General features: G+C 37.6%; 1 protein-coding gene and 1 long non-coding RNA gene across 14 annotated transcripts in view; one reads left to right on the forward strand and one right to left on the reverse strand.

Moving 5' to 3' along the window:
* Positions 1-16,649, reverse strand: part of LOC120324238 — a 32,208-nt gene extending 15,559 nt beyond the window's left edge. The window contains exons 1-6 of one of the 11 annotated variants that reach the window (XR_005565382.1): positions 16,510-16,649; positions 13,066-13,138; positions 12,241-12,332; positions 11,332-11,474; positions 6,603-9,946; positions 1,040-1,159 (exon numbers count right to left, since the gene is read on the reverse strand). This is a non-coding gene — a long non-coding RNA (uncharacterized LOC120324238). Of the gene's footprint in view, positions 1-1,039; positions 1,160-6,602; positions 9,947-11,331; positions 11,475-12,240; positions 16,452-16,509 lie in introns of those variants that run through there. The other 10 variants (XR_005565380.1, XR_005565381.1, XR_005565379.1 and 7 more) reach the window with 10 other exon arrangements.
* FTO (FTO alpha-ketoglutarate dependent dioxygenase) overlaps positions 16,625-23,182 on the forward strand; it is a 236,512-nt gene continuing 229,954 nt past the window's right edge. For all 3 annotated transcript variants that reach the window (XR_005565376.1, XM_027732281.2, XM_039386146.1), the window contains exon 1: positions 16,625-16,762. Coding sequence is in view for 2 of the 3 variants with exons in the window: in XM_027732281.2 (XP_027588082.1) it covers positions 16,724-16,762 (39 nt within the window). In the remaining variant the exon portion in view is untranslated. The remainder of the gene's footprint in view (positions 16,763-23,182) is intronic.

Raw genomic sequence — 23,182 nt, forward strand, 5'->3', positions numbered from 1 at the left:
GCCAGGAAAGAGGCACAAGCACTTGACGTTTGTTGTAAATTACCAAAAAGTGGCACATGATTTAAAATGGAACAGTTCACTTATCGCTTTCTATTTAAGAACAGAAAAAGCCATGTGAAACCTGTCTCCCCTGGAATTTACACTCTGCATAGCTCACCCTAAGAAAAATTAGATTTGAGCTATTAACAGGAGAGCTGCTTTGGCAGGGAGGATATAGGTATTACACCAAAGAAGGGGAGGGAGGCAAAACAAAGCAAAATGTAGAAACAGAACAACACAGGGAAAAAAGGAACGGAACAAAAATCTAATGTCACAAGTGTTATTTAGCATGCTAAAATAATAAGCAGCAGGCAGCAGTAAGAGTTCACAAGGATATTAAGTGCTTCCACCTCATAAGGCTAGGATACTTTATAAAGTTCTATTGCAGTTAGGACTCCTACTTACAGGAACTCTCCCATTTCCAAGCTATTACCAAATCACCTCTGTATGGACATGCAGTTCTCCAAAGACATATAGGAAAAAGGAGACAAGAGCTGAATAACTAAAACCTATACAGAATCTACCATGCAATTGCATGTTCTGGTGATATTTTCATAAAAATGCTCTTTTTATAAGGAAAGTTATTACTTACAGTAGCCCTCTAAAATAATTTCCATGAACATATGAACACAAGTTATATCCTAATGTGAGACTGAAAGAGCCAAACCTGCTCTGATAAAGTGAGGGGGGGTAGCATATTTAAGGCAAAGTCCCCTCTTTAAATCATGAGTGTCTTTCAATAGCCAGATAACTCAGTTCATTCCTCACAATCTGCTTCAGATGACTTTGCAGATAAAATCATTAAACACCTGCTATACCCTTCTGAAAAAAAAAATAAATTTTAAGACGAAAAGTCCTTACTCTATTTGGAGTAGCTTGAGAGAAATGTAGTATGTGGTACATTTTCATGTCCTCAGTATTGACTAGAAATCAAGGACTGGGTATATTTTTTTTTCCATTTAAGCAGGCTTACGTGATGAGAGCATGGGAATATACTGACCAAGTTGCAATTATCTCTTGAAGCTGGAGAAATTTTCCTCCCTTTGCTGAAAGAGCACTGCTTTTCTCAACCAGCTGTTAATGGACCTTGATTGGTTCCACATTGTCCTGAATGTTTAGCCTTTAAAATTAAAAAGAAATGCATCATGAGCTTAAAAACACAAAATGAATTATATTACTTTCGTTTTGAAAACTTGAAATATTTTGCAAATCAGCTTTCTACAGCACATTTGGAGAGAAGATTTAGTGCGTAAGACCCAAATTAATTTATTTTATAATGTACATTACAGAATTTATGTAAATGAAAATGATGACACAGCAACTTCAATCAATACATCGACATCTTTGACTATTGTATAGAACTGTACATGACAGGAAAAGAAAACAACCCTATACCTAAACAGATTGTTTTCCATTCACTTTTCCACCCTCTGAAGTATTTGGTGCAGTAGCATACCATTTTATGGAGTTTCCTTCAGAAGTTTAAACCCACCAAATATTGCTAAGAAAAAGTGACTCAGCAATTCATACTGTAACACCTTAAGGCTGGTACTCAAACAAGCTGCAGGTTTGTCTTAACTACATGAAAATAACTTAGTATTTACGTAAATATTGTTACAATGCTAAGATTAAAATTCTAAGATCTGAGAATGTAGATAGGATGCTTACAATGATTCAAAATTTAAAGAAATATTTATTTAGATGCTTTCCCTTACTTCAAACAGTGCAACTAAACTCCATTATTTTCACAGTTTCTTCAAGTATGTGAAGAGAAATCGATTCTGATCTGTAGTAATATAAATTATTATAAAATCAGAATAAATCTTTAACATTTGAAAAGGTAATTTCTCTTCCAATATTTATCTCTTTTAGTCATATTGGACGAATTGTCACAATGCCACGCTGGAGCAAGACAATGGACTACAAAGCTTACACACCTGTAAACCAGCTGAGTACATGAAATACTTTCCTTTTATTCTTTAAAATAACAAATGCTATTGTGTTTTGGCATTGCCCAGTTAATTGTCCTTACTTAGAAGATAAACAAACTCATGAATTTGAGATCTTCACCAAAAAACAGGCCTAACTCAATGTTAAAACTATCATGTGTCTAAAACATGTTATCTACATAAATTAAAGTTGTGGTGAGCATAGACAGCAGCAACTGTCTCATGCTAGCTATTTAAAAGCTAATGTAGTGGCACGTTTTTATTAATCTTGTTCCACACATCAAACAAAAGGCTCTGATGCCTTCAAAGGCTTTTTTTTTTCTTTTTTCCCCTTCTTTTTTAAGCGTTTTTTTTTTTCTTTTTAAGTAGAAGAAGGAGCAGATGATAGTGAAATTTATGATGTACAGATGTAAACTCCATGGCTCCTGACAGTCAACATTAACTATTTTTTCAGCAGTGAATGAAACAGCATTTGATTTAAACAGGTTTGCAATACTGATATTATGGCGTAAATTATTCAAATTCAGAAGCGAAAAATTACTTTTTATTTGGATCATTTCAATTGAAAGAGTATCTCATGAAGTTTCTAGCTACAGAAAGCATGTGCAATTAATTACTTATTAGTGTATTACATCAATCACAATCTCAGCTCTCATTATATTATTTCTCTACAGTACTTCTGCAGTACTTTATTTATTTATTTAAATAAAATAAGCCTAAGAAATGTCCACTGCACCTAGGTACATGACAAGGAGCCCGCTGTTGAAGTATGAGATCTCTTCAGATTTTGTGGGCAAGGCAAAGTTAATTGGGGAAGATTCTGTTGGGGAGGTTAATTTTTCTATGAATTAAGCCACAAAACAGTAGAATAGAATAGAAATTGATGATCTACATCAAGCCTTCAGCTTCCCAGGTAGGTGTTACATTCTGCTCCCAGAACATCTGCCCAGGTCTTCTGATATAACTTAAAAATAGGGGTTATATTTAGATTTAATATAAATTCAATGATACTTTTCACTTAAACAAATAATATTTCCCTCAAACTAACGTGTAAGACTAAGGCTGTACTGAGATAGCTCAATCAATATTTTCTTTATTGCCCAAAAAGTAAAAAAAATTCTGCCATAGAACCTGAAGATGTGGAGGTAGAGCTGAAGCACAAGTCAGAAAAAGAAAATGAACCAATATCCCTCTGGAGACAGTAACATGAATTAATGGGCCTACTGATCTAGCTCTAGCATGCCTTCTACCACAACTGCAAAAATAAGGAACATGACTCTATCCTTCCACTTTATACCTCATCTTCAAGCTGGATTTAAAAGTCTGAAATGGAGAAGGAAGTTAGGAGAAAGTGACTCTTAAAAAAGCTAAGAATGATGTTTGGGGTTAATGACTGAAGTACACCAAAGAGACAATCTTTTTTCCAGACCTCTTATCATTTGGATTAAAAGCATAGAGAGTGGGGTCCCAGTAACAAGGCTGGGGACCAGCTGTGTGGGAATGGGGCACTGACAGCAACCTACAGCAGAAGGAAATGATTAAAGAAAGGATCTTGACCTGCACTGTACAAATTTATGCCAGTAAATCCCAGATGGCTAAGCTAATAAAACCGAGGTCTAATTAAACCACATCCCTTGCATCTTGTCTTTGCTTCCATATGAGCAGGACATGGATACAATACTGAGACTACTCTTAAGAGTCACGACTGTTGTATCAACTGGATTAGTGGCTCACAAACTTTCCCTATCTGCATTCAGAACAAGAAAAACAAGCAAGTTAAACACATATCACCTCCTAACTTCTCAGGATCACTTGCCCTCTGTCTGGCAAAATAAAAAAAAGCTTCTCAGCTAATCATTCGCAACCACAGATGCACCAATGGACAAGATACACAGACTGCCAAGCAGAGAAGTAAAGAACAAAACATTAATGTGCAGTACTCATCTTATTTTACAATGCTTAAGAACGAATAGGATTATATGTTATGCCCTTTCCTTTGTCTCATTTCTTATAGGAAGGCAAACGTGCAAATACCAAATACCTGTTTTACAAATGCATTCTGGGATGGCTTTAAAATGTTTTTGGAAAGTACCATCAGCTATTAAGTTATTTGAAGCTACCTGCTAACTAAATGATTTTATTTAGAATTAATGTTTTACCTTGAGCACTGTGTCTAACAGACATCAAACCAAAAGGTTATGGTTTTGGACATCTTTAAATTATAAACAGTCAAGATGGATGCAAATAACTTCTGTACTTAGTGTGTTAAGTCTAATAATCCACAGGCCAAGTTTCTCCCTGAAGGCAGAATTAGATATTCCTGAAAGAATCCCCAAATGATCTCTAATTAAAGATGGAAAAAACCACTGCAGCCATGTTCCAATGATCATTTCAAGGAGTACTGTGCATATGAACTCAGCTCTGTTATGTAGCTCATGTGGTGTTAGACAGAAACTACACTGAAGCTGCAAAGGCAGCTTTGAAATATTACTGGATTTCTTGTGGTAGAGGACTCAAGATAACAAGTATCTCCCTTCCTTACTGCTGATGGATCAAGGATTTACTGTGGCTGCTTTGCTACTTGGAAACTACAGGTATTTCAATCACAAGAACCCTCTCAACCATGTAGCACAATAAAGAATGTTTTCCTCAAGGTTGAAAGTAACCTAATTTTGTTAACAGCAGGTTGATATCAAATGGTGCTACAGCAAAAAGACTTGTGGGAGCACAGTTATTATGCCCTTTCGGCACCACACAGTTCCTAAAGAATGTCAACAAACATTGGGTAGTTACATAACTAGATGACAGCCAACTGTATTCTTACAAAACACAAGAAAAAGCTGCCAGTTGTACCAAAATTCAAAGTCAAAAGATATAATGATGAACTAAGATGACCTTATTGGTCACCCGAATTTCCAGTTTTTCCTCCAGTACTCCAGTATTTCTCTGCTGATGCAAAGAAGATTAAAAATTACATAAAACCCAGAAATCTATTTTTGCAATAAAACAATTAGTGCAGGCTGTTCTAGACAGCAGGTACAAGACTTTCAAGAAAGTAAGCTAATGAAAGTCTCCTAAATAGAATATGTATGTACCTATGGTTACAGTTAAACCTGGAGAAGACCCTTAAAGTTCTGGCTCTGGTTCACTCAGCATAAAAAAATACATACCTTGGAAAACATGGGGATTAACAGTCTTCCATAAAGTATTCTAGAGGAAAAATACACACACTATTCTACATATGTACTAGCGGACATTTTTCAATTTATTTCCTAGTTTCTTCAGTCAAACACAGTAACTCTTAAATACTAATGTATCTTTTATCAGGTTTCAAACAAGAAATGGACTGTAAAGGAAATAATTCCAGAACTTCAAACATGAACTCACAGATAGTAACATAGGTCAAATATCATGGATTGTATACACGTACTTTCAAAAATATAAATAAGGATCTGCACTACTTTTAAAGGAATTTTTAGATGAATTTGAAGTGTATCTTTAAAACTTCTTAAAAAAATCTTACAGAAATATGGTAGTTGACAATGAATTTAGATGTTATCTTCAGTTTCTGCCTGCTATACTTAAAGAACAGTGTTTATCTATAGAAAATGAAGCATGGAAGTTATTTGAGACAGATTATTTTCAAATAACGAAAAAATCTTTTAAATATTTTCTGAATCCACTGTAGGCGCAGACTGAGAAATTATTTATGATAACAACTTCTTTAACCTATTTAAACTAAATAAAGGAAATTCTGAATAGGGGAGACTTATGACTTTGTGAATAATTTAATAGCAAACATTATGATGTATTATTTATGTAGCACCACTGATGCACAAAAGAATGCTCACACATAATAAGGGGGTCCCTCCCTCGAAAGGCAGTTAAAGAACTGACCAGAGACTTCTCATCCAAGTAGAACTTTCGTAAGGAAGGTGGATCATGAAGTATCAGACCCTTAATGCAACTAAAGGTAATAGTCTGAAACTGAAACACTCAAAAGGGGGAAAATACATGCAAAGTTATATAGTTTTGCATGCATTTTTGCAAAAGTGAAGGAAGAGGAGAAACTAATAGAGGCTTTATTGTGAACACATTCTGCATGCATGTTTGTCTGACTTTGCTTCACTGCATAGCTATTCCTTCAAAAATTTGCTAATCTGCCCTTACAGGCCCAATATTTTTCTACTATTTGTAGACTTCAAATTATTAATGAGTATTAGTGAACATTAAACTGCTTGCTATGAACGTATATCTAAATTTTTGTAAGAATCATATTGAAGAACGAATAGATGATTAAAATTTGATGACTTGGTGACTTGAACTTCAACTGAATCAGTAGGAGCTGGAAATGAATTCTCTAAAATGGTAATTATGAGCTTCTTTGTTTATTTATGAAAAAAATCATAACTTCTTATCATACCAATCTCCCTGCATAGAATGGATACGTGGATACATGGCTGTTTGGTAAAACATTTTATGAGTTAGTTTCACCAAACAGAAGAAATGAATAAAGCACTTATTCCTTGACAGAAGAATTAATTTCCACAGCTAAACACTATGACATAGCTCTTCTCATGCCTCCACCACGGAGATTTCTATTTTTCACAATACCTTTGGCTTGCTGTTCTCTGCTCTTTCAGCCGTAGGATGGACTCCTCAATTTCCTTTTCTTTCTTTCTCTAGTTGACTCACAAGTATCTTTGGCATGTTCTAGTTCCTCAGTGTATTCCTTTTGGGACTCAATCACAGTCTCCCTGCAAGCACAAGCATCTGACATTCCAAACTCAAGTATTTAATAAAAGTAAGAAATTAAATGAATACTCAAAAGAGCAAAAATTGTAGGTGTTCAGCAAAATTTGTTTTTCTTAATGACATGCATTGTAGCAGAGGTTTAAGAGTTTATTTCACTATGAAAACACAACACAGACCCTACACTATGTTAGAAGTATCCTCCTTCTAATGCATTAGTACTAAGTGTTTTCTGAAAAGCAAAACACCATTACTAGCTATCAAAGATTATGAGATCTTCAATGGATGGAGCAGTGAAAGTAATTTTTAAGCTTTTATTCTGACAGGTAACTTGACACACTAAAAATCAGATGACATGCCTTTAACAGTGTGATTTATCCAGAACATGCCAATTTATAAGTGTATTTCTGTACAATGATTTCCTATGATTCAAGTAAATCTTGTGTTCACAGAACTTCAAGCACAAAATACATAATTGCACATTAATTCATATATTTGTATACTTAGCTTGGGGTCTGCACAGGACATCTTGAATCTGGATCTGTTCTTATGCCAAGAAAAATCCTCGCAGTGTGCCATATCAACATTTGATCTTTATTCCTTGAATCAAGTTGCCCTCTTCTCTTTGCTACTACTGGGCTTGAATCAATTTATTATAGTTCTACCCTATTTTTGCATTGTTAAAACAAAAAAACAAACACTGATTTTGGGAATAAAACTGCCTAATTAATGATATGAAGTGTAAAAATGTAGGCGCATTAAAAATGTCAAAACTTGTACTACATATAAATTAAAGAAGCAAATTGGTAGAGACGATCACTTTTTATTGTCTGTCTGAAAACATGAGAATTGTTTTTTATTTTCATATGCCTAAATAATCAATGTAACGAAAATAAAGGCCAATGTGAGGGTGAGATGGAGGAAAAAACCACAGCGTAACTGGCCACCAGCCTGATCCATAACTTGTGGAAGTTAAGGAGACAATTCTGCTGACTCAGGTTTGAATCAGGGCCGTAAGTCTTCTGTTGTTTGGTTTTTTTCTAACACATTATCAGTCCAGCATATAAGTTAACTGACTACAAGTACTTCTAGGAATGTTCCTATGAAAACAGAAAGATTTTAAAATGACGTTTCCAAATGTAGCTACCATAGGTAAAGGACTGAGAGATCGCCTTAAGCAGTAAGTCTGAACAGTAAAAAGCCTCATTATAGATGGCTGCAGTGTAGGATTTGCTTTTCAAAGTCCACACGTGCGACAGATTTTTCAGATCTGCAGTGTTGTGCACAGACTAGAACAAACCTTGAAATTAAAAAAGGAAAAACATGTGCAAACAAACTACAGATGTGGAACTTTGTTATTACATGACAACACTAAACTTTTTCATATACTACTTTTATAACCCTTTAACATGTAGAGAAGTTATACTAAGGAAGTCCCATGATTTTAACTATTAGAAAACTTGCTTGATAAATCTGCACTTTTGTTTAACCCCTACTACTGTGGATTCTCATAATAAGGACTTCAAAGGCAAACAAGTTATCATGACTGTTATAAATAAATACTAGAAAAAAAAGGAAATAAAAATCTTTCTGTCTACAGGTACTATTATTGCCCACTGATGAACAGAAAAAGAGTATGGACGTGCTACAGTACAGCAATTATTAGGGGTACCAGTATAAACCCCTGTTTTTAATAAATGTGAATTACACCTTCCCCTGCGTGCTCCAGCCTGCCAGTGGCCTCACTCACTTTTCTGAGACCAATGTTAACAGAAGATTGAACACAGCTGTGTGGACAAGGCCTATGGCCTTGAATCTGGAGCTGCTGGTCAGCTGAAAGCAGTTTGCTGCAGAGGCTCTCGTTTTGTCTCTCAAGCCCATAAACTCTTCTTGTAAATGCTCAATTCTTTCTTCCAGCTCCAGGCCTGACCCGGCCACTTGAGGTCGCCACTAACCTGTTCGGACTTTTTTTTACCATTAACAAGCTGTGTTAACTTGGTGGTCATTCCGGGGAAAATAATAAAAAAAGATGAAAAAGAATGTGAAAAGTCAGCATAAAAAGCATTCTGTTGAAAGGAACATAATCACTGTGAAGACTTCAGCATAGAACCTGAATAATAAATTTCAGGTTTTGATATAACTATTACTGCCTGTGAAGAACTCTTTGAAGATAATTGAAACCACTGTGCAGCAATCTGCTTTATAGCACTGACAAATAACAGTTTCCTAAGGCTTATCATTTGGTTAGTAAAGGGAGGACACATATTTACTCCATATGCTGCTTAAATGTAATTTTTAACGCATGACCTTATATAGGAACCTCCGCGTGCTGTTAAGTAAAGTTACGGATTTGGGATGTGGTGGGGCAAACTATAAAAGATACAATTTCACAAAACATTCAACTGTTCAAAGAATGCTAATAATATACAACATTCCAATGATACATAATTTCTACTAATTTAGGGTTTAAATATATGTCTCATTTCTAAAGTGGCTAAAATACAGAGGTTGAAATATTTAAGCAGGTACTTCGGAAAAAGAGACTTAATAGTTCTCATTACCATACTCAGTTTTATACTTGGTAAATATTACCAGTGTGCTTCAGACAAGGAACGGTTAGCTGAAGAATATAATTAGATACAGAGGGAATGGTTTTCATCTGTCCTTAAAAGAATACAAATTTTGCTCTTGGCATCTTAAGAGTTGTACCTTTGATTTCCCTTAGTTTTGATAAACATTGGTAAGCTGGAGCAAAAGGCAGAGAGGGCACATGGGGGTGATGTAATATACACGAACAGAAAACATACCCAGCGGTGAACAGAAAAAACTTGGCATATAAAGAAAGAAAAGGTGGCTTTGATGAAAGAGACAAGTTCAAGACTTTACAAAATCGGTCGCACATCTTCAAGACCTGTATCTAGTTTACAGGGAATCTATTTTTGAAGGTCCAGAAAGAAAACTGAAAATAAGGACACACCTCATTTGTTTAAAGGAGGCTTGTTTTAGTTTTTGTATACTTCTGCACAGAAGCTTCTACTTAAAGAAACAAAAGTGAAACCAAAAAAATCCGTAATAACTTTAGGATGTCACAGAATGTTACTTGCCTGTGAGCAGGTTTTTTGTTTATTTGTTGGTTTTTTTTCAATGTTCTTCTATTGCAAATTCATTCCAAACTTCTAGTTATAAGGGTTTTGGCATGAGGGATGCTGGAAAAGAAATTTAGCTTGAGGAGTTAAGATCTTTGTCTGGCAATCTAGACAAACACTGTATTTTTTATTTTCTGTGCCATAAAGTATTAATTCAGGTATTCCAATGTGGACATTCCGTGTAATGTTACCTAAGTGGATGATGAGTGCATTTGGTAAATCATCTAACAGAAACACAGGAAATGCCATTTGGAATAAGCAAACAATTCATTTGTTCCACCATCTCGCATTTGACAACAGCCTGACAGAAAAGATGGAAGTTATGTCATGCTGGTCAATTTGTTCCTGATGCACTGAGGCAAAAGGAAAGAATGTTTCGGACTTTAATAAAGTACAAAATGGTCCCATCTACAGAGGCAATATTTTCAGCTGCTCTTTTATGGATTTGTTCACTTCTGACCAGACCTTGCTTAGGTGCAGCAAGAATTTATTAAGTACAGAACAGTGTGAGCACAGAGTGCTGGTGCTTTTGGATTAATTAGCCCTCCTGCAATATAGGAATACCATGAACAGTTCTGCTGAGCCCAGACTGGTTTGCCAGCACAGCACTAAGTTTAGTAATAAGCCTGAAGTTGCTTGGGTACCTTTGGGCACACAAGGTACTCTGCCCTGCATGCTATTTGGGACTGCTTCACTGAAGTTATCTGTTACACTGAAAAAAGGAGAGCTGATTATAAAGGTATTTTAGAGCTAACTAGACAATCACAGAACCAACTAGGTTAGAAAAGACCTCTGAGATCACAGAGTCCAACCTGAGACCAATCTCCACCATGTCAAGCAGACAGCGGCACTAAGTGCCATGCCCAGTCTTTCCTTAAACACCTCCAGGGATGGTGACTCCACTGCCTCCCTGGGCAGCCCATTCCAACATCTCATCACCCTTTCTGTGAAGAAATTCCTCCTAATGTCCAACCTAAATGTCCCCTGGCACAGCTCGAGACTAAAGATGCCAGTCTACTTCCTGAAGGCCAGAGAAGTACAAAATAAAGGGCAGAATCTCTCTGTAAGATCATTTTGATTGCAGAATGAAATTCTGGACGAATCATTAGGCTTCTGTACCCTCTTCTTCAGTTCCCAGAACACTCATTGTACTCTGACAGCACAGCTCTGAACCCAAGGTACAACTCCAAAGTGATAGCCAGTGCTGTACCTCTGTACATGGAGATCTAATACCCACAAAAAAAATCCACTACAGCAAAAAAAAAAAAAAATCTTACATACACAGAGATAACCAGAAATCAATAAAAAAATGAATTACCAGTGATTTTTCTTAGTGCTTTAAAAAGTGCTCTGAGAAAAATCAGCATGATTTTTAATTTGTTGATAAGGCTTTAAAGGGCAAGAAATGTTACTGTAAGCTAAAATAAAAATATGAAACCTCATACCTTTTAATTTTCTCCTCTTGCTTATTTGTATGCTGCTTGAGTAAGATGTGGTCATCGTGTATATGAAGAAACCTGTCCTCCAGTTCTTCTCGAATGATTTGTTGTACAGCTTGCAGAGCTTTTACATTGTGTGGTTGATGATTCTACCCAAACCAAGACAACCTTAAGTTACCTTCAATATATTCAACAACATGTAGTTCAAAGCCTAAACCATTTTGAAATACTGAAAAAAGAAGAAACTTGTCAAGTAATATTTTTCACTTATATGAGTCTGTTGATTAATTTTTTCACATTTATTGTCATGTTAATCACTTCTATTACAGATTAAAAAAGAGCAATTAAAATGATACAGCAAACTGTTTACCTATTAGACAACACAAAGTTAACAGTTTAGCAAGTAACCAGGTTCTTTAAACCAGGTTCCTTAAAAATAAACATTACCAAAGAGATGCTTTCTAATCTGTTTCAAAGTTAACATACTGTCTTGAAGTTTGAAAAGATTAACTCATAGTTCTGCAGATTTACTCAGGCACAAGATTAAGCCCAGTTGTTCCATTCTAATAGCAGCTGAGTAACATATCAGAATTGCATAATACTTTTGGTTCCCATTTTGTTAAATGGATCTGGCCTTGTCCTCAATTCAGAAAAAAAGTCCTTTTTTTCTTCTGGAAGGATGAATGTTACAGCTCAATGACATTTCCAGTTTTTAGCATCTCACAGCAAGTCCCCTCTTATAACAAGCAACTTGAACATAGAATGGGTCACAGCATCTTTCAGAATTTAACCCAGATTTTGAATGGTATTTGAACTTAATTTTGTGAGTGGCAACATCAGAAACATTTTTAGAAAGGAACTAAAGAAGCCACTGATCAAAGTCTGTAACTGTAATAAATAGCAGCTGGTACAAACCTTGTAATCCTTCAATTCCAGATGGAGTTAGACCCGTATCTCTCACAGGCAGGTCCCCCACAGTTTCATCAGCTGAAACAGGCATGGCTTATCTATGGATAACAAAATTCAAATGAAATTCTTCTCCATCTGTTATTTAAACTGTGAGACTAGAATGAACTACAGTACCTCATACAAAATGAAAGAAAAAGTTATGGCAGATCCACTGAAACGACAGACTAGTACATTACTGTAAATGCTCCTATCTCAATTGGATTGCTCAGAGGACAATCGGAACTTTCAAGTTTAATTTTATGCCATTTTTAATCTGCTCACAAAATCTGGCTATTTTGGTTATGCAATAGTTTCAATTGTATTTAATGGATGTAAAATTAGCTTTTTAAAGTTCTAGTTCTGCTGTCTTCAGCAATCTTTGGGCTAAGGCCATATTTTCAAGTGGATGTGGGAAGGGGACCTGTGGGGTTTTTTTGTTTGGTTTGGTTTTTTTAATCGTTTGTTCATTTTAAGACAGGTCAAAGCTTGAGGCATCAGCTGGTAGATGAGTAATGCCATCTTCCATATTTTGAATAGGACTGTTTGAAACAGAGGCGCTGGGGGTTATGAAGTCATTTCAGTGTTGCCTGGCATTCTCTTAGTCTTCTTTCAATCATTGTCATAAGAGAAATTAGTTTGTAAGATAGAGACTTTCCTATGAATGATTCTCATAAATCTGAACATATTTCTTTCTTGAGGCAACAGAAAACTTAGCTACATGACAAAGTGAGGTTAGGAAAGTATTAATGTGAGAAAGTACTACATTTGTTTCGGTGTAATATATGAACATACTTGTTAACAACCGCTGTTTCTTTCTTGTTTTCTGGTGCAGAAAATTACATGTTGGTCACAGAGTCAAGTAATGCTGAAATAGCACGAAAAGGAGAGACATGAAGTCTTTTGGACAATCTTCCTCACTCCCTATTTTTACACCTTTTAGGTGATATAACTCCTTAGTGAATCCAAAACCATCTAGGAAAGCATTGGGAAATTAACAGTGATGCTACTAAAGACTTGCATCAGAGAACAGAAGTGACATAGTATAATCCAAAGACTTTCCATGAAGTATCTGTTAATTTTACCATAATCAAAACTGCTGCTAAATCTATGCCTTTCTTCTACCAGGAATGTCTTCCATCATAAACAAGTCTCCTTATGGCTTTGTCCAAAGGGAACAGAAAGAATTAATGGAAGTTTAGTTTCCAACAAGTCAGTCCTGCTTTGGTTTTTTCATCACTAATATCTATAATAAAGTATTATTTCCAGCTTTCACTCTTTATAAAAACAGAAACACATTTTTCTTTCATGTGGAACCGTTTCCTTGTCACAAGCATTGAAATGAACTGATCTACACTTTTAGATTAGCAATAAGGTTGCAGCTTCAATGCTCTCAGTCACAGAAACAGAGAATACTCTGATGCTGATGTCCATGGCATGCAGCCACTGCAACCAGTGGCACCAGTGGCAAATACATATCCACTGGAATCCAGCTGGTCAGTGTCCTCAGCTCTTTATGTATTATTCTCAAAACTTTTTTGTCATTTGTTAAATTAGCTCTATCTGCAGTCATTGACTTCACTCAGGTCCAGGTTCATTACTGGGGTCACTATTATATGTCACTGTATCAGTATCACTACTGTAACTGAGATGAAAGAGAAGCAGAAACCTTTACCTCCCAATGATCATCCAAATTTGGTTCATGATGGTAGCAAGGAGATGTTACCATCATATGTCTTTCTAGAATGTGGTTGTCTTTGCTCTCACAAATCAAAAATTACAGGGTTTTTTTCTGGCAAGTTTCAGAGACATCAAGAGCTAAACAAATATTTTATCAGCACGACTCCACAATCTATCAAAATGAAGCTTCACAAACTCTAGCACAGTAACAAGCACAGGCAAACATTACTGTTTTCACTACTTGCTACTTGGTAAAGAAACTTTGCTATGAATATCTACTTGTTATATTCAGTATGAAAGAAACCTATTCATCTAAAAACAGAGACAAAACAACACATGCTTTTCCCTCAAACAAACAAATAAAAAACTCTTGTCGGTAGTAATCCATTACTGGCTGCAGCAAAACCACAGAAACACTTAAGCTGTAAACAAACTAACATAGCAGAGCTGCACAGCAAGCCAGTTTTTACTGGCAATATGGCATGACTTAAAGTGACAAAATAAAGCTGCTATAAATCCTGAAAACCTAGAAAGGCGAAATTTTCAAAAGTAAAAGGAAGAATTAATTGTTTAATTTCCATTACAAAGTGACATAAATTAAGTATTCAGCTTTCTTTTCTGTCCTAGGCCACAGGAAAAGAAAAAAAAAACCCAAAACATTATTTGTTTTTATCAAAAGAAGTGCTTTTAGATAGAAGTAGTACAAACCTGTCTCCCGGTTTTAGGGAGGCAAAAGATAATTACAGATTTAGAATTTGGCCTGGCACTGTATTTGCCTCATTAGTAACATAAGAATACCTATATCCTCAATAATCACTAACAAGTACCATTTATGCTCCTTCTTTGAGAGAGGACACTTGAAACAGTAAAGCATGTGTTACATATGCTACAGTTCCTCTTTGAATATTATCTCAGTGTCAATCACAAACACTTAAACAAAATTACTTTTCCCTGCAGTCCAGTTCCAGCATTATTTCCGAAAGCATGAGATTTGGCTGCAGAATTCAGTATTACTTTTGAAAGCATTTCCAGAGCGATTACACATGACAAAACTGTACAGCAACACTGCCACAAAAGTGATGGTACTTAAGAGTCCAGCATTTCCTGAAAGAAAGCATAGCAAAGCCAGAGAGGTATAAATTTATATTTGCTTCTGGACAGATCAAATGCCATGATCAACCTGAAACACTTAAAACAGCTTTTATTTCCAAGAAAGGTTACCCTACAGTTACTTCAGCATGTCTTGTTCCTCAAAAGTAAAACAACTTCACCTACAAAGAGAGGAAAATTGTCTGTATCTCTGGGATTAACCTACAAGAACTTCAAATTAGGTATAAAGAAGCTTAGATACAACTACTGAAGTCAAAGAAATCGTAACTTTCTTATACACTGTGTCAGTTACAAACGTGTTCTATACTACCTGTATCTGACAATTTACCACAAAAAACCTGCACACAACTTTGCAGTGTTATGCAAGGCTAGACAGTAATGAGATGGATATTGAAAATTAAGTATCAAAGCTCATACTTTAGGTTCAAATTGTCTCACAGAAGCATACTGTTGTCCCAATATCATTCAAAAGCAGCAAAACTAAGGAGGGATTACCTAAATTTTCAAAAGTTCTCAGCCAGTGGGGATAGAAGGGACTTCTAGTGAAGGGATTTCTAGTGAAATATTAAAAATGATGGTTTAATTGTTTCAATATGGTTTTTGAATTTCACAAGTCTCAGACATGCTTTTCTTACAAAAATCCTACTCCACTATTCTGGTAGAGGAAAGATAAAAAAAAAGGTGGATAGAGAGACCACTCACCTATCTTAGTATATCACAAAGTATTTCCAGCATATATTCTCACTCTACTGAGTCCTTAAAAGATAAATATTTGCACTCTATTTGTCTTGTCATCTAAAATAATCTCATTTATTACTTAGTAGGAGTATATACACATATCATCTTTCAAACATTATCTGTTGCAGTGCTGTGACTTTTGGGAGGTGGAGAGGGAAAAAAAAAAAGAGAGAAGATATGGAAGGTATTAGGAAACAGGATCACAACATCCTGCTGTCGTCTGGGGGAAGAAACATCTCTCAGACCTAAAAGTCCTACTGGAACAAGGAGATATCAAAACAACCGTGTCTCGCCTTCAACGTACAAGTGCTTTCCAAATTTTGATTCTGGCAGTGACTGACAGGGCTGGGAGGGGCAGGTTCCCAGGGAAGGCAGCGCTTCCCCCACGCAGGAACGCCCCCGCTGCCCGGGATTTCCTCGGGCACAGGAGCACAACTCCCGCTCCAGCCCGGCAGCCTTTGCAGATACAAAACAGGGGCTTGTAGGGTTACTTTTAATCCAGCACTGAGGCTCCCCTGCCTTCCCCTACGGGCACCGAGCTGCGAGCGAGGAGCCGCGCGGGTTTGGAAGCGCCGCCCTCCGCGCCGGCCCCGCTCCGCAGCTCCCGGGCCGGGAGGCTCCAGGACACGGCCCCGCAGCCCCCGGGCAGCTCCAGCGCCGCCGTGCTCCCCCCGCCGTGCCCGGAGGAGGAGAAGCTCCCCCCGTACTCACGGCCCCCGCCAGCCCCTCGGCTCCGCTCCGCGCTCCGTTGGCAACTCCCGCTGTCGCCACGCGGCCCCTTCCCCTTCCGGGCCGCGCTGCCGCTGCCGGGACTTGGAGTCCGGGGCGGGGCCGGGCAGTGCCCGAGGAGCTCAGCGAGGCTCCCGCCGGGAGCTGCGGTGCCCGGGACGCTGCTCCGCCCCGGGCGGGCGGCTGGGGCGGCACCATGAAGAGGAGAGCAGGGGAGCGGGAGAAAGAGCTGAAGGTACCTTCCGTTTGCTTCCCGCTCCCCGCAGCCCCGCGGAGCGTGCCCGCGGCCAGCCCTGTGCCCGCCGCCGGAGGGGCTGCTCGGGGCACAGCCCGCCGGGGCTCCGCCAGCTCCAGCGCCTGAGCCCCGAGCGGGGGCACAGCGAGGCCGCCGTGAAGTTCGCTGTGAGCAGGAAGCGGCCCCGGCGCCGAGCTCCGTGCGGGGTCACACAGCCCGGGGCGCGGCCCCGTGCGCTCGGCACCGCCCCGGGGCCGCCCGGGGGGAGCGCGGCCGGCGGCGGGGGCTGCCCGGGCAGGGCGGCGCTGCCCGACCTGGGCATCCTGCATCCCCCTCTGCCTTGAAAGAGGGGGCACCTAGGACAGCTTCAGCGGTAGCTAGTGGTAAAGGCTCGTGCCGCCTGGGCAAGGTATTTGAATTTTAAGGAGAGTTCTGTGGTTTGTGAAAAAGAAAAAAATATACAAGTTTGGTTTTGTCAAAACGTTCACAGTGGGGTGATGCACTATGTAACCGCGCTTTTATTTTTAAATTTGAAAGTACTCTACACCAAGCCTGACCTAAATAAACATTTTTAAGTCTGGTCTACCACCCGAGCTTTATAATGTTTGTTTTCTCGTTCATATATTTAGACGCAATGCTGTTACTTGCTTACATTGAAGATGGTATTACACTGTTTGTGAAAGCAAACAGCAGCGCTGAATGTTTTGCTGTTTCACGTGCCTTTGAAGGGCTTGTTTTACCACACTGTACAATATTTGCAACAATGTACAAAGGTTGTTGTACCTTTCCTGATTTTGTTTACAAAACAGTAGTACTGAGAAACAGTAAGTGACTGAAAGCACAATGCTGGTAATTAGTGATGTTAATGAAAGGAAGGTTAATTCCATTAGAAATTTAGAAAGAGCTTTCAAAAATGGTAATCGCATACACCTGAACAGGGACTGTGCTGGCTTTGGTATTGCTATTAATTTACTATTCAGCATTAAATGTTATTTCATTTTAGGGGCAGGGAACAAGTCTGATCTAACTTTGCAACTATTTTAGTATAAAACTTTAGAACCTGTTTGCAGTAGTAAGATTCCTAACAACTCTTTAAGGACTACCTGATCATTTTGTAATTAGTCTTTCTGCCAAGTTGCTCAAGGACAGCAACTTCAGGCTTACATTTGTATTCTGCCCTTTCCATAGATGTCAAAACATATGCAGATGTCCCATCCAATCTAATGTAAATATGTTGCAGAAGAAACCTCACCCCATACTTATTTTAGCCTGTACATTTGTGCTGCCCATCTGAGGGATGTCTTTTCGACAGGTCTCAAATGTATTTGGGAATGGTTTGCATTAGGAGAATAATTGCCTCTGATATGATAAGGATAAAGATTCAAGGATATGTGGAAGGAGTAAGAGGATGGTGCTGTGAACTACACTGGCAAAGGTTGTATGAGGACAAGGCACCTGAAGAGGTGTCAGGAACAATGTATAATAAAAACTCTATGCTAAAGTGAAAGAGTCCTGCCATAGACATGTGTAGATGTTACAGGTGCATAAACAAGAGAAGGATGAAAATTAACAAGATTCTTACAGAGAATTTAGAGGTGCCAATACTTACAGGATGCCTTAGGGGGACATTGTAAGTTGGGTACTACTTGAGAGGAGCTTTGAATATATTGAAAGTGAAACAAAATGAACATCTAGAACATTTTAGAATAAAGGCTGCCAAAGGGGAAAGCAGCAATGGGAAGAGGGGGTTGTGTGTACAGGAAGGAATGTATGCTTTTTTTTCATGGGATTTTATTGTAATAGTTCTGCCAAGACTTCCGTTTAGGTACTGATTAAAATATTTTGTAGCAAACCAAATATTAGTGAGGTTAACCCAACCTCTTCTGAAGATTTATGAGGCCTACTGATGAGAGGGAAGTGGTTGGATAGAGAAGCTGGTTTGGATTATGGATCTCCTGCCAATGTCTCTTGTTTTCTAGAATTAAATCTCAAATAAAAGTTCTTGTTTTGCTATAATTGTGTACAGTTAAATGCTGTCTATCAGAATCCCAGTGATTGGCTTTTGCTAATTATGCAGTATGTTTCTTATATATGATAAGCTGTTCTCTCTCTCAAATTTTCATGTGTATAGCAAGTTTTGGTTTATGTTGTTATAGAAGAACGTTTCTGTTCCAAGTACATGTGGTCAAAGTCCTTTAGAGTGCAGTGCTGTCATACAACAATTTCCTTCCAAAATACAACTTTGCAGATCACTCAATTGGGTTAAGATTAAATGTGTGGCAGAAATGAAATTGTTTATGCTAGTGTTTGGTGTTCCAAGCCCAAGGGGAGGAGGATGTAAATTCGTTCTTGGGAAGAGGGTCTGAAAAAACTTGGAAACCATAGCCAGGAGTTAATTACTCATCTGTCCTAAACACCATGTTGGGGATGCAAATGTCCTGTATAATATTTCTCTGAGTCTTAAGTAGACAGCGAAACACAATTACTCTGAAGTTTCTAAAGACACCTTTAGAGCTGTTGCATGCCATCCACTTCTCTGGTCTTACCTACAGCAAGAATTACTACTGTGCATAAAACCAGAGCTGTTAGAATAGATATTGTTCATTAGCTGGAAAGGCATTTTTATGAAATAGTCCATTGGAGTTTGTTCATGGTTGTTTGTTTTAACTTAAATTCAGCTTTAATTAACACAGTTTATAATTGTTTTTATTCTTTTTTTGTATACACTGTTAGTCAGAGTTGGTCACTTTTTTACTGGGTGTAGAAAAGGTACCACAAAACTAAGACCAAACATAAACCTCCCATTAGTAATTTAAGTACTGTATTAAAGACTATTTTCTCCTTTAGACTTGGGAAGAAAGCTGTTTTGCTTTTAGGATGTTTATTACCTTGATTGATATTCACAGGTGAGTTAAAAAAGTTAATCTTTAATATAAGACTGTTCTCAAGACTTACTTGGCCAAAGTGGTTTTTTTAAAGTAAGTTTCAGTGTGACAGAGGGCAAACTCTGCTGACTTCCTGTATGTGCTTCCTTTTGCCACTCTTTGCATATTAAGACCCTGAGTCGTTTCCATTTGAAAGAGAAGATACTCAATTAGTCTGGAGTATCATTTTCTGTCAAAGTAAAAGTATTACCTTGATGGGTCCTTGGAATAGGCCACTAAGCCCAGTTCACAATTACCTTATGTAGCTGTTTATGCTAATTCACAGTGGAACCAGAACTGACTGCAGAGAATGTATTTCACAGACATTACTGTTATGTTTGTACAGCTCCCAACACAGCTGGGACCCCAATCCAATAAAGTTATTGCTGTACAAATAATAAATGCATCAATATGCACATATCTGAATATTCACAAGGGCTTTTACAAAGTTATTCATGTGCAGTTTCACATTTGTGAGACATGTTAGACAAAGTGGCAAGGAAATATAAAGCTTTAAATAACACAAAGCTTTGTATGTATTTTATTTACAGGGACGAAAAGGGAACATACAGTCCTCTGGCTGAGATATCAAGGAAAGTCTTATTTCCTGCATCATTCTAATTTTTGCTGCCTGAAAAATAATATATATATTTACAAGAAAAAATAGGTTGCTTCAACATATTACGCTCAGGGAAAATTAGGCAAGTATTCTCAGAGCGTGATGAAGGGAATGGTTTTAGGATTAATGCTGGAAAATGTCACCCGTACCATACAATTAAGTATATAAACTTTAACGTTCTCTTATAATAGTTTGTTCAAATATTATGTTGATTTCTTGTTTCATTTTATCGTTCTACCTCTTAAAGAGACCCAAACAAAAAAAAAAAATTCTAATTGACAGATTAAACAGGTTCTTTTAGAAATTGTATTTAGGAAAATTAAAGTTAATGGAACATCTTAGATACAGTTAAATAAGCTTCTTGTTGTGTCATATTTCTGCTTAGGTAAATGGTGTGCAGGTTTTAGCAGAATCAGCAGCCAATATGCCAGTAGCAATTTTTGTGGTAATCACATTATTGGCCCTTTCCATTATAAATGAGACAATAATTAAGAAATACCGTTGATAGTCACATAACACATGATTTGTATATTGGAAATGGTCAGGTAGAAGCCTTGCATATGCAGAATAAAATACAAGAAAGAATGAGTGGCAAATGTTTCTTGCTTTTAAATTCATCACATTCCTGCTGTTTAAATTGCCTCAGCTGCTAATGCTGGAACCATTACAGTAATGGACTTGGCAAATGAAGGAGAACCAAGACATACACACTTTATTACTGGAGGGGTAATTTTCTCTTCATCTGTAATAGCAGCAGTGCCTAGTATTGATCAGACCATCAAGATACTAATCCTCTGTAAAATTACTTGTTATAACTGAAAATGTATTAATCCAAATCAGTCTGTGTCCTGACTTTCTACTTACTGTTGAATACAGACTATTAGATGGTTTATTTTTTGTGATTTAAAGCCTTTACACTGATAATAGTGGAGCTTCTTTTGCAAGAGTGCGTGCTTAATCTTAGCTATGGCCCAGGGTTGTCTTTTTGTTTTAACTAGAACATCACCCACTTAATTAAGAAGTGGATGTCTATCTTTCTGCTCGGAATTATATTGGTACTTTAGGCTCTGCAGATTTATTAAACATGTTGTTTTACATTCAGTCACTTGTTTTTGCTGTAAATAAGAACAGATCTGTGCTTCACATATTAGAATCTTCGAAGATCTTGGAGCTAAGGATGTGAGGAGAATGGCTAGTCAAAGCTGTAATTCATATTTTGTGGATTGTGGCCTGTGAGGGTGTTGTGTATGAGAGTAGTGTAAGAGGAGTCCAATGCCAGGGGTCTGGAGAACTTCAGTTTACTTTGATCTTAGTGATCCACTACATCAGACGGTGGTATGGAGAGCTGTGTGTGTTCTGTATCCGAATATGGGATGGCTCCTTTTTTCTCTCCCTTTCCCTTTCCATTTTCTTTCCTTTTTTTCTTTTCCCTTCCCTCATCTGTTTTTTAACAGTCTTGTACATTTAGGTTGGAAACTCATGTCTCTTACTCGTATAGCCTCTAGCCAACTAAAATTTTGGCTGGGGTGCACCCAGCAGCGCAGTGGCTGTTCTGGGTGCACGATACCTCGTAGGACATGGCTGTGGGAAATGGTTCCATTAACCCTGACCCTTCATTAGACTCACTGCTCTGGGCTCCTGCCACGGACAGACATTGGTGTCTTGCCAGCTCGTGGTGGGCAAAAAGTGTCCTAGAAGTGGGACAAGATGCAGAACTGGTTGTTTATTTTAAAGACTTGGTACAATGTTCCATGCATTTTAGAAAATTTTTGTTGTTGTGCCAATTAGATTTTTGCTCTGGCAAAATGAACAGTGTTTTTATTTACCCAGTTACCCCTCTGTTTGCTTTCTTTGTTGTAATTTAACTAATTCAATTTCTATCATTTAGAGAGACTTCAGGGTTTCTAAAAGGTATTGGAGTAGCAATAGGATTCAGTTTCTTCTGACCCAGGGTAGTGAAAACTAGACAGGGCAAACAGTGATTGCCTAAAGCTTGTTTCTGTTCCCAGTGCAATTGATGATCAACCTTAAGCAGCCTTCAGCTGAAGCAGGATTGGGCTCTCATGCTTTTAATAATTCATCCATTTCTTAAATTATTTAATTAACCTGTAATGATCAAGAGCATCCAAAATATCAAATGATCCTCTTTCCTTCAGCTGAGACTGAAAAGCACTGTCGTGTATTATTGTATTCTGGTAGGTCCACTACTGAAGTGTAAAACATAATTATGAGTAGTTAAAGCACGGGACAGATTAAATACTTGAAGCCTTCTGAATAGAAAATGATAGCGCTGTAATTTCAAAACACTTTAGTTTCTGGAGTCTGATTATGGGAGGAAGCTCTACCTTATTTAGCATAACAGTTTTTTGCCTTTGTCTACATGCTGCCCCACTTTCTAAAAGAATTACATCTTAATCTCCTAGAACTTGTTCAGCTTCATTTTCCCTTTTATCTGCTGCTCTTCCCACCGTTTTTATTTAAGACTGTAAAGTTACTTTAGTGTAACTGCTCTTGTCACCTTTGCCCTCAGCTAATCAAATAGTTTACCTTGAGGGAAGCATTTATCTCCCACTTTCATTATTATTATTTTCGTAGCTGTAAAGATATATATTTTATGTCTCCAGAAGGGTGTAACAGTGAAACGAGGTATTGATCTGCTGTATTTGGCAATTTCTTTCCACCTTGCCATCGATATCATGTCAGCCTCTGTCTGTACTGTGGTTGACCTCACAAATAGCTCTTTATGTTCCCATTGGATTCAAATGATATACTATGCTCAAAACTAAATCAATGAATGATTATAAAGTTTTTAGTATTATTTCATAACCCTCGGGCAACTGGTACTTCATGCATTGCATACCTGAAAAGGTACCTGAT

Source organism: Pipra filicauda, unplaced genomic scaffold (genome assembly GCF_003945595.2).
Source record: "Pipra filicauda isolate LSUMZ 115617 unplaced genomic scaffold, ASM394559v2 scaffold46_size3722508_pilon, whole genome shotgun sequence".
Lineage (NCBI taxonomy): Eukaryota > Metazoa > Chordata > Aves > Passeriformes > Pipridae > Pipra > Pipra filicauda.